This window comes from Symphodus melops (genome assembly GCF_947650265.1).
Source record: "Symphodus melops genome assembly, chromosome: 4".
Lineage (NCBI taxonomy): Eukaryota > Metazoa > Chordata > Actinopteri > Labriformes > Labridae > Symphodus > Symphodus melops.
In genome coordinates this window covers 5,816,858-5,828,823 of record NC_136694.1, presented here as the reverse complement: position 1 = coordinate 5,828,823, position 11,966 = coordinate 5,816,858, and the positions used below count along the sequence as shown (strand labels likewise).

General features: G+C 38.3%; 1 protein-coding gene across 1 annotated transcript; it reads left to right on the top strand.

Annotated features, from left to right (window-relative positions):
• Positions 1-4,541: 4,541 nt before the first annotated feature.
• On the top strand, positions 4,542-11,961 carry LOC306822291 (bactericidal permeability-increasing protein-like). Its single transcript, XM_079341202.1, has 17 exons — positions 4,542-4,604; positions 5,622-5,736; positions 6,740-6,847; positions 8,227-8,341; positions 8,445-8,576; positions 8,939-9,094; positions 9,211-9,274; positions 9,830-9,890; positions 9,965-10,056; positions 10,150-10,326; positions 10,410-10,469; positions 10,548-10,715; positions 10,905-10,972; positions 11,080-11,122; positions 11,205-11,268; positions 11,398-11,474; positions 11,592-11,961. The coding sequence occupies exons 3-17, from the start codon at positions 6,745-6,747 to the stop codon at positions 11,631-11,633; spliced, it is 1,422 nt and encodes a 473-aa protein (XP_079197328.1). The 5' UTR covers positions 4,542-4,604; positions 5,622-5,736; positions 6,740-6,744; the 3' UTR covers positions 11,634-11,961.
• The last annotated feature ends 5 nt before the right edge of the window (positions 11,962-11,966 follow it).

Genomic DNA, 11,966 nt, shown 5'->3' with positions numbered 1-11,966 from the left:
ATGGATGATTTTTATTATAAAGCACACGTTTTATAATGATATAATATGATATGGATATTTCAAATGTTTCTGATGAACAGAATTCAGAAATGTACACTGACTATGGATGGTGATCTTCATTTTTTCCAGGACTATGTACTGGTTGGATCGGATGTCCAGTTCATTCAATAAAAGGTCCTTCTGGAAAACTCCTAAGAATCTTTACTGTACGGTGGCATGCTGCATGCACAAAACACAGAACTTCAAAGAATGAACGACTGGCAAAATGAATCATTAAAAGTAGAAAAACCAGGAAGTTCTTGAATGTGATGATTATTTAAACAATGTCCAGCTTCTTGTCAGGAAACTGTGTCTTAATCTTTACCCTTGTCCTTTTCTTCTCACGTCAACCATTTTTTGATTTTGTTGTGTTACAATCAAGGGATGTTTTCATTGTAGTTGTGTAACTACGATGATAATTTCTTACTCGGGAATCCTTTTTTTAATTGACTGTATTTGAAGAAATCATGACCATAGATGTATTTTTGGGAATTCTAAATAAACTGGTTTGAGCATTCATTACGTATAAAGATTTTTTTTTTGTTTTTACATAAAACAGAGAGCAGTAGCATCCAAGTTCAGCTCTCAGACTAAGTAGTTTATTCAACATTTTAGAGACTGCAAAATGCAGCAAAAACAAGGAGGGATGTCCTTGCGTAAACTTTGGTGAAAGACACCACAAAACAGACCTAAATCTCTGAAAAAAAATCTGCCAGATCCAGAGGCCCACAGATTCGATAACATGGCGAGGATATAGACAGTCTGGAAAACAAGATAAGCGAAGGAGTTTTTTCAAGCTCAGTTCCAGTTTGAATGCAAAGCTCGACCAGATGGCCAAATTATTGAGCTTGGTGTGTGAAAATGTAAAAGTAGTCAAGAGAAGGATAGAAGATGCAAAACAAAGAATCTCACACAGAAGACACAGTGTCCCAGCTACAGGCTAAACTTGAACATACAGGCATGGCTGAGCGAGACTATCAACAAACTGGAGGACCAAGAAAACAGGGGCAGACACAATAGTCAAAAGATCGTCAGTCTACTGGAACACGCTGAGGGTGACCACACTAAACTTACTCAGCCTCTTCCAACTATCATCGTTTTGAGGTAGGGATGGAGGGAAATGTTTTGACAGTTAAGAGATTTTACTTGTGCCCAATAGGTTGATGTCAATGCAGGTATTTGGGTTTGTTTGTTTTTTTAACGTGTATTTATTGAGTTTTTACATTCTACAAAAATACATTTTAATACATTTAACAAAGCACATAACAGTCCAACTATTAAAGAATCCATTCCCCCCACCCCAAAGGAAGACTAAATAGTTAAAGGAAAGACGGACCTAAAGATTAAAACGCAAAACTGGGAAATCGCTTTGAATTTGACTGATTTTTTTCCAGCAAAGAGACATCAAGCATCTAGCTTGTACTAAACATAGGTCAGAAATGTTCCTCTCTTTGGAAACAAATTAAGAATAGAAAGTGTAGGGCAATCAGGTACTGGATTCAGGGTCATCTGAGAATTTTGTAACTTCATTCAGAGCTTTTGTATCTCAGGAGAGTCCAACAGATAGTGAAATAGAGTTTCCTTTTCGGCACTGCATTTAACAAAGATATCAGGAATGTTTGGATTCATCTTATTCACTCTATCCGAAGTAGTATAAGTTCTCATAATCCAATTATTTGAATCAGTCTGATATGAGTATTTGTTGTTAGGAGTTGAGCTTACGAGCGCACCTCCCTCCACTCCTTCTCCATGATATCTTTTTGCAAGTCATTTGCCTATTGAGTTTTCCTATGTCCTATGTCTTTGTGATTTTTTACCAGTATGTTATAGAGTAAGGATATCTGACCCTTGCCAGCGCAATTGTTCACTGCTAAGTTTTCTAATATTGACAAAGGAGTGTTATGGAAAATTTTACTCCATTTGTACTACGAAGGTCCCATAGAATCTGTCATATAAAATGTATCTGAAATGTCTTAGAATACTACATGCACAGCATATCGGGTGTTTTGTTTCCCATCATTTCTCTCCCTTTATTCTGTTTCTCACACTCTGTACATGTGGGAAGAGTCACCCAGACTCTTTCTCACTGGACTCCATCTCCTTCTCAGCCTTGGGAGATGGTAGATAGTCATGTAGTCTCTTCTCTTACACTAGGGGATAGATTGTGCCCTGCCAGGTGGGCAGTGGCTCTATGTGGCGTGATGGGGGAGTGATCTGTGTAATGTGATGGAAATGTATAAGTTTTCATGTTTGCCTTTTCTGGGGGCCTCTTTCTCTCCTCACCGTGTGAGAGAGGGGTCTTCGAAAGCTTATTTTGCCTTCGAATAAATGTTCATTGAGACCAGATCGATCTTGGGGTTCTTTTCTGAATAGATCTTCTCACTCTTTATTTTCACTCTTTGGTAATGGGAAAAATTCCACAACAGGGGGTTGTATAGGTGGGTGTCTGTTAATATACAAAACTACTTATTGTCAATATTTCAGTACGTAAGTGTGTCTGAGGTATCAATTCTGAGTTCTTTAAATTGAGCTTGATTGCGTTCCTTATATAGATCAATAACTTTACTGTTTGATCACACTGCTCCAGGACAATCTGTGCTTAAGCATGGTTACCTCCTGTACATAACATCGTAATAACTCTGCATGCATGGCTTTATGTTTTGTAAAGCGTGCTCAGTGAAATGAGAACAACAGAGGGAGAACATGAGGAATTTGACTGACTTTGTGGCTTATTTTGCACCATTTTAATCAGATACAACCGTAAATTATTTAGATAAGTGACGCACATCGGAGTCATGTTTGGGTCATGTTTGTCAGATACAGCCAGAACACTCCAGATTTCTCATGGAGGCTTTGCTAGTGTAGTTGTGTTGCCATGGTGTCAGCCATGGACAGGTATGTTGGTATGTTCAAAATAATCAGGAAATGTTTTTATTGTTATGTAACTGAAAAAAGTGTCAAATATTTCTTTCTTGAGAAGTTTTTACTTGACTCTATTTGAAGAAAGCAAGAACGTAGTTGTATTTTTGAGAATTTTAAATAAAGTCATAAGAAAATGTATTTTATCTTGAGGTTTGTTATCTGTTTGTTTTCTTACATAAAATTGCTTTTGATGAGGGCGCTCAAGTGATGCGGAGAGAGTAGATGTGTCCGAGTTAAAGTCCCAGACCAAGTAGTTGTTCAAAAATATGGAATTTGGTCTGGTAGCTGGAGAGGTGCTGGACCACTTCTCGAGCATTGCCAAGGTGCTTGAGCAAGGCACAGATCCCCCACTAGCTTAAGGGGTGCTTCCAGTGGGGGCTGCCACACTCTGACATCTCTCTGCATGTCCCTGCAGGTCCTGCTTGCGTATGTGTGTGATTCAGGTCTGTGTGTGTGAGAAGCATGTCTAAAAAAATGGAGTGTGAACCAGAATTTCCCCCTCTGGGATTAATGAAGTATATTAAAGAAATTAAAAAACATATTTGCAAGAGGAGAGTGACTGCAACTCAACCAACAGGGACAGATGGAACTCAGACAGGACTTAAAGGTACAAATGCTGTGCTGGTTCAGAGGACAACCCCAGACCCACCTTTCGAATAAACCTGCAGCAGTCTTCATGAACTGGCAGAAGTTATGGCTAGCAGAAATGCTGCCTTAAAAAAAGAGCCATTGGAAGTTGAAATCCTCTCGAGGTTTAAAAGGTGGATGCCGCAGTACACTGAGGACTAGATCCAGGTCCCAAGGCAGAGCTGAGGGTCCAGTCCTCCGGATGGTAAGCCTCTGGGTACTCAGAATTGTGAAATTAATATTTATCTGTGAAAATCCTGCCCACATTTGGTTGGTGATTTTGATTTCCAGAGATATATGTGATAATGCATGAGCGGACCCTTTAAAAGAAGCTCCATTTTTCATAATTTTAATTTTTGGGTAATATGCATGAAAAATCTAAAAAAAAAAAAAGAAGTAATTTTGCAGGAAAATATGTTTATACAACCATCCATTTCATAAGCTAGACATGTTCAAGTTGTAAGCAATTACGGTTGTGCTTTGTTCTACCTCGGGTAGAGGTATCTCAACTTTTAGGGGCCCAAGTTCCTCTACTATGAAGTGCTGCTACAGAGTTAAATTGAACCTAAATAGCATAATAGTTTTGTTTTTTCTAGTTCGAACTCATTGTGGTACAGATGTGCTGACTTAGGACTTAAGAACTGCAACACGGCAGACAGTTGTTCTCGAAAATGTTGCTCTATACTTTGCTAAGCTCCACTCTACTGAACATTTGTGTAAGAAACTGGGCAGCACAGGAGGTGGCACATTTTGTTCAAACCATGCCAAGCTTCCAGATGTGTTCTTTTCCGATTTTGTTCTTTATGCAAACAACAGTCAGGTAAGGCATTTTTACGTCCTTGTTCAGTATTATATAAGAGCAGGGCAGTGCAGAGAAGATAAGGGGGAGTTCCAGTCAGTTCCTCATTGAGGAAGCAAATTAGAGGCCATGTGCCTCCTTCCTCTTTCACTTTGTCTTATTGGCAGGCAGACTGACACATCAGGAGGAACCAGAGGAACAACAGCTTCGAGTAAGAGTGAGTGTAAATTTACAGTATGGGCTCATATTTCAAACATCTAACATGCTTTGTTCTTGTTATGATTGTGTGAAGGGACTTTGTTATGTTGTGTGTAAACATCTTCTAAACAAAAGGTCAATTTCAGAAGGGGAAAACGTTCCTAAAGTGATCCCATGATTCTGATTTGTTGGGTATGAAGTATGTGCTTTACAGCCTCTGTTTTACTTGTAACTCTAAGTAAGGTAAATTGACAAATAATATTGGATGTATTCAGTAGTCTGTTATGTCATGCATTGAAAAGTGGGTTTCAGGATGAATATTTACCATCATTGTTGTTGAAAGTCTAACTCTTAAGACAAGTAATGTGGCATTATTTCTACGAAGAAAATTGTAAAACAGCTGCAACATAGATTAATGAAGATGTATGTAATGTTGGATTCAGTTGCATTTTAAAGAAGTAGGAAAAAAAGCAAAATGTCTCAGTGTTGAGTCAGATGTGATTGTTTTGGGTTTTCAGATATAAATTATTTCTCTTTTAAAAAAATAACCCTTTTAAAGCCAAAAGCCAATATGGTAACTTTTACTTTTACTGCACATCTGACTCACATAGAGAGCTTGCCACTGAAAGTCACATGACTTGGATTTTGTCAGTTAAGTCTGTTAGTCTGTGGCATTCAGAGACAAAACGTGTCATAGAGTAGTCTTATGTTAAAGGCAACATTACAAGCCAAAAAAAATCATTTAGATAGACTTTATTTGTTATTTTTATGTTTTGATTCCTGAATGATCGATGGAGCGCACAGTTTGGGACAAACAGTCGTGACTTGTGACAGGCCGAACATTTGCTGACACATAAACACACAATTACTTAAATGTTCCGAAAGGTGCATTTTCATTCAGTAAAACCTGATAAGATTTTTGAACTTATTCAAATATCCATATTAAAAATACAAAAAATGCGTTCTTCTATTCTTTCTAAATTTGCCTTTAATCATTTCCTAATTCAATTATGTTGTCATGTGGTTTCTTCAACAGAACTAACAGTCAGCTCATTCACAGACCTCCACTGACAGAAAAACCCTTCACCCAAGGCTGTGGTGAAGAGCACATCTACAGTACTTACAAGTATTGTGTTTAGTACAACTTTAAGGTACATACAAACTTTACTTTACTTTTAACAATACTTTGGCTGGTATATATATGTATTCAATTATTTGGGGATTTTTTTATGCCTTTATTGATAAGAGAATAACAGAATAGGAAATCAAGAAAAAAGAGTGTATGGAATGACATGCAGAAAAGGAGCCGCAGTTAAGAGTCAAACCAGGGCCGCCCACTTGGTGGACTAAAGCCTCCATACAAGGGGCTTAACCTTACATCCTGTGGGCCATATGTGTCCTTGAAGAGCTTTTAGGTGGTGATAAAAGAAATATCCCAATGAATACTGATGCGTCTTTATGAGCAACAAGACTTAGATTTTAAAATAATAAAGATAAAAAGATACCTTCAGGGACAAGATTGAATATTTCTGTATAGTTAAATTTAATTCTATAAATGCTAATGCAGGGTATAGATGTCAGAAAAGGTAGCTAACCAAACTTAGCACAAACTGACTCCTTTTTTTACATTCTCTAAGGCAGGTTAAGAACTTTTTAAAGAGAGCAGGATATTTATTTTTTAACTTACACATGTACAGCACAAGATCTTATCAACAGAGGTAAATGTACTGCTCTGTCCTAAATTCATTCAGAAAAACAGAGAAGATACCTTTTTCTTCATATTTTTCACAAGTGACTGCAGTACAGTACATACCTGTATTCCTCATTACATTTAAGGAGGTAATATTGTAGTTTTTTATGCACTTTATTTGTTCAAGACTTTGTAAGTTGTGTTTGGGCTCACTGCCCCACACCTATAAATAGTTGCATATGATTCACTTATGTTATCCTGAGCCATACTGGTCACTGATCCATCCTAGATAAAAAAAATAAAATAATTAAAAATCTCTTGGGAGGAACAACTTTCCAAGAGGAACATGTACAATGCCTCACTCAGGTTTAGGATCTCAAAATTAATACAAGCAGAACTCAGTCTGGTCTAGTGTTGTGTTAATGAACATGTTTTGTGACCATCTCCTTTATAACTCCGAACAGTAAAGATGTTTCTGCACTGCTGGCTGGCCCTGCTGGCTTTAATGCCATTGAGTTTTGGCACCAAAGCTGGAGTTAAAGTCAAACTAACAGAGAAAGGACTTGAATATGGTAAGTTTTCTTGCTGTGATTGTTTGTTTGGATTGTAGTGTTCTTTATCGTTGAAAGACTACCTGTCCACAACATTACATAACATATACGGAGTATGATCTCATCTCTGAGGCTCGTGAATGTTGACACACAACATTTGTGTATCTTATTTATAAAGCCACAACATAAATCCTTCATGAGCACAGTACTAAGTAACATTGAGCAAAATTAAGATGGCAAGCAAAAAAACATGTTGATATTTTCAGAATAAAACACAACAAATGAAAAGAAGGGAATACACACAAATATAATAATAATAATAATAATAATAATAAATTCATTAAAAAATTTCAATTAAGATGAGTTACAATGCATATTCCTTTTTCTCCATATAGACTTTAGACTTCAGACTTTTTATTTTATTGTCCACGAGAGGAAATTCTTTTTCACCAGTACAGTTTTAAGGGCTGCGCGCCGACAAAGGGAGAACACAGGCAATAGACACAGGAACACAGGAACATACATGTCCATATCTTTATATATTGGTCAAACTTTAGCCTTAATGAGAAGGTCAGTCTCTCCATGCAGAGTATTTGATTATTGCTAACCAATCATCCTTTGATGGGGGGTTTGCCTGCAGCCATTTCTGTGATTGTTTTTTTAGCTGCAACCAGAAGGACTTTATAGAGATATGTATCATCTGACATGAGATTGTCTGGGATTTCGCCGAGGTATAGCATGATAAAAGAGCAGTCTACATTTAATCTAAACATGACTCTCATTACTTCTGTAACCTTCTTCTGAAATGGCTGGACCTGTGAGCAACCCCAAAATATGTGAAAGTAATCTGCCATTGAATTATCACATTGCCTCCAATTCTGACCCCGATTGTTCAAAATGTCATGCCAGTTCTCCTCAGATATCTCCTGGCCGGCTTCTCTCTCTGACTTCTGTTTGACCTGTGTAGTGGAGTTTTTTTAATTTTTTTTTAATTTTGTTTCACATGTGCTTTTGCTGACTTCAGAATATGTTGTGCCGGCAATTTCACTCAACAACAATGGCCAAGTGGTCTTTAACATGTAGCAGGAAGCCTGTGCCAAACATCAGGCCACTGTGAATGACTGTCAGATTTGGTGATGTGGGCTACTGCGAAATCCCTCTACCCCTTTTCAAGTATTATCTGGAGGGGAGAGGAGGAGATCGGCTGATACCAAGTGAGCTTCATGGACCTTGCGGGCTTCAGACTGAGGGTTTGATCCTGCAGCCTGACAAACTAGTACTGACAAGTACTATATGGAATGGAATGGAGAGATAGTCCCTTGTTTGAGAGAACCAAGGCTCATCTGTAACCCAATGTTATTTTCAGAGTTTTGGCAACATGTTCTTTAACCTTTTTCTAGGCAGACAGCTGGGGATGGCTTCGATACAGCAAAAACTCAAAACCATCACGGTCCCAGATATATCAGGGACAGAGCAGGTTCCTCCTGCTGGCAAGGTCCACTACAGCCTGACAAAGTAAGGCAACCATTTCTTTTATTGTTGTTTCTGTTGGAAACATAGACAGTTTTTATGGTGTTATTTTCATTACTTTCACAAAGAAGCATGTTTTCTCTTACAGTATGAAAATAATGGATGTGGGATTACCACAGTCTGAGGTGGATCTGGTGCCGGGAACTGGTTTTAGACTGGCCATTGGTAACGCCTTTCTCAGTATGAATGGAAACTGGAGGGTCAAGTACCTAAGAATAATGTGAGTGAAAGCACTTTCCCTGTGGAGTTTGTGTTGTGATATGTCTGTGTTTAGAGCCTGTGATGTCCTTCAATTTTGTTTTCTCCTGTTTGACTTTAAGCTAATTTTTCTTCATTGTATTATGTTATAGCATTAAGTGCCTCTTCATACCTGTCTGTTGCATCTCTCATATTCCTGTTATTTGCATTTGAATTATTTTTCATATTCTCTGTTTGGCCCATCTGTTAATGTCTGTTCTGATTGTTAGATGCGATTGATTTGTCTGTCAAAGCACTTTGTCAACATTTATTTTTAAAGGCGCTTTGGTGTACATAAATCAAGTTATTATGATCTGCTGCATCAGTAACTCCTCTATTTTCAAGGAAGGACCACGGCTCTTTTGATTTGAGCGTGAAAGGACTCACAATAACAACAAGTATTGCTATCAAGAGTGATGAGACAGGCCGACCTGTCGTCAGTACTGTCAGCTGTGCAGCAACGGTCGGCAGTGCAAGCATCAAATTCCACGGTGGAGCAAGGTAAGAGTTACTCCGCTCTGCACTGAGTTTGAACCCATGTGGGGGAGTGAAATATTTTCTGGATGTGCTTGATACACTTCACACACTCTTATTTCTGTGTTTGCTTTTGGTTTCAGCTGGCTGTACAATCTGTTCAGAAAATTCATTGATAAGGGTTTGCGAAATGCACTACAGAAACAGGTGAGAGCCAACAAAGCTCATTCATGCTTGTTTTATTTTTTTTCACGAAAAGTGACGAAAACATTCAGATGTAAGGTAAATGTAGTCCGGTGATGAATATAATGTCCTCTGAAATGTATTGGAGAATGGAACTATTCAATTTAAGTAAGAACCTCAAAACTGTGCTTAAGTATATGTGTTTTGAGGAAAAGATTATTGGCTTACTGCAATGAATCATTCTAAAATAGTTCAAATGAATCTTTCTATTCTCAAACGCAAAAAGGAGAACATTTGTATTTTTCATATATATTGCACTGTCTAATGGACAGTACAATATAGCTTACTATGTGGTACAATAAGAAGAGTCAAAAATTCATGTTTTTTTTCTTGGACCTAGATGTGAAGTTAAGATTACAGTAGGCTACGTGTAGCTTGGTTCAGCTGATGTGTGCTATGTGAAAAAAAGCAAGCGATGTGATGCATGTAGATCTTGACCACTTTCATTTCTCCAAAGTCGCTCTCAGAGGAAGAAAGTTTGGAGACCCCTGCTTTAGCATCTGTTCTTTATTGTCACAGATCTGTCCTCTGGTGGCTGACGCTGTGTCTGACATAAATCCAAAGCTGAAGACCCTCAATGGTAAAACATTCAATTGCAAATAATTGAATATTTCATTTATCCTGAACATTGACAGACTTTCTATCTTTCTGCAGTTTTAGCCAAAGTGGACGAGTTTGCTGAGATAGAATATTCCATGGTGTCATCGCCCACAGTGTCAACATCATCTCTAGACTTGGAATTGAAGGTAAACACTGTGAAGCATCCTGAACACCTTAAGCCGTAGTTTTCTCTGTTCATTTAACAAGTTTTCAACCTTTGTTGTTTCTTTGTCATTTAGGGGGAATTTTACAATATCGGGAAACACCAGGAGCCTCCATTCTCTCCCTCCAATTTTACTCTGCCGCCCCAGATCAATGACATGTTATACATCGGTGTGTCCACATTCACTGCCAACTCTGCAGCTTTTGTCTACAACAGAGCTGGAGTCCTCAGCCTGTACATCACAGATGACATGGTTAGATGCCTCCTCGTAATTCTTTAATCAATCTATGTTCACAATGCCACACAGATCTATTACTAACTGACTCTCTAAAACAGATCCCACAAAGCTCTCCCATCCGTCTTGACACCAGAACGTTTGGAGCCTTCATCCCTCAGGTAACAACCTACTTCCTTGTAAAGAGAAGAATCATCTTCACTGGCAGTTTCTCAGCAATGTCTTTTTTGTATTTTTAGATTGCCAAACGCTTCCCAGGTCTGAAGATGAAACTGCTGGTGAAGACTGTGAAAAATCCAGTCATCAGTTTTGAACCTAACAACGCCACGGTTCAGGCCACTGACACAGTGACGGCCTATGCTATCCAACCCAATGCTACACTTACTCCTCTTTTTGTTCTTAACTTGGTAGGTGACATATATGGCAAGATCAATCAGTCAATCTTTATTATCTTAATACACTTTACCAAAAAATGGGATAGAGGGAGAGAGAGAAGGAGGATAGGGACAAAAAACAGAGAAGAGGAGGTCCATAAGATGATGACAGCTGTGTATGTAAAAACCACTCAACCAACAAAACTCATAATGTCTCTACAGGACATTAGTGTCAGCGCCCGAGTGTTTGTCAGTGGAATGAAGATTGCTGGGGCCATCACCCTAAACAAGTGAGTTACTAAAAAAAATCACTGCATGCTCTCAGAAGAAAAGAAATGGGGCCAAGAGGTCTGTGTAAAGATGAACGTCACTGAATAATTTCTCCTAATTTGCACAGGATGGGTCTGACCCTGGGGACTAGTTATGTTGGAGAGTTTCAGGTGAGAGCTGCATTCTAACACGAGTCACAAAGTGAATCATCAGTACCAACCGTACTCACTAACCCCGTCCTATAACCTGCAGGTCCGGTCCCTTGACAACATCTTTCAAATGGTCCTCAAATTAGTAGTGATACCTAAACTGAACGGTGAGTTCTTAAAAATGTGAATGTCTCCTCTAGTTTTAGTTCTTCATTATTTTTCTTCAATAGTGTCAGCATGTTTTCCTGTTGGATTTATGTAATTAAAATACCCATTTGTGAATGTTTGTGTCCTAGCTCATCTTGCAAAGGGATACCCACTCCCTACTCTTGGAAAGATGAAGCTTGTGAACACACAGCTTCAGGTCCTTCAGGTCAGACATGAGAGGTTTTTTTTTAATCATAATGCTTATTTTTAATTTGGCTGCAGGGTTTGGGTATTCAGAAGTTTTGAATGGCAAAGTGAATTACTAATGCTTCATTTTTTCCAGGACTATATGCTGATTGGAACGGATGTCCAGTTCATGGGTTGAAGGGTCCACCTGGAAACTAAGCAGCTTTACTGTACCGTGGCATGCCAGTATGAATACACGGCAAAAGCATTAACATGAACAAATATTTATTGTCCAGAGACATATGTAATAGAAATACCTATTTTTCCATTTTCCATTAGTTTTAGTGTTAACTCTGGCCCGGTTTTCCAAATACAGATGAGGGCTGCAATCTTTTCCTTATGTATTTGGGTGATGAAAAGACAAAGACTGGGTTTCTTTTTTGTTTCTATCAATCTTTTTGTAATTGCATGCTTCTCCCAAAGCAGATCACAGTCATTTTTAGCTGCTGACAGTCATAAATTCTTCCTAAAA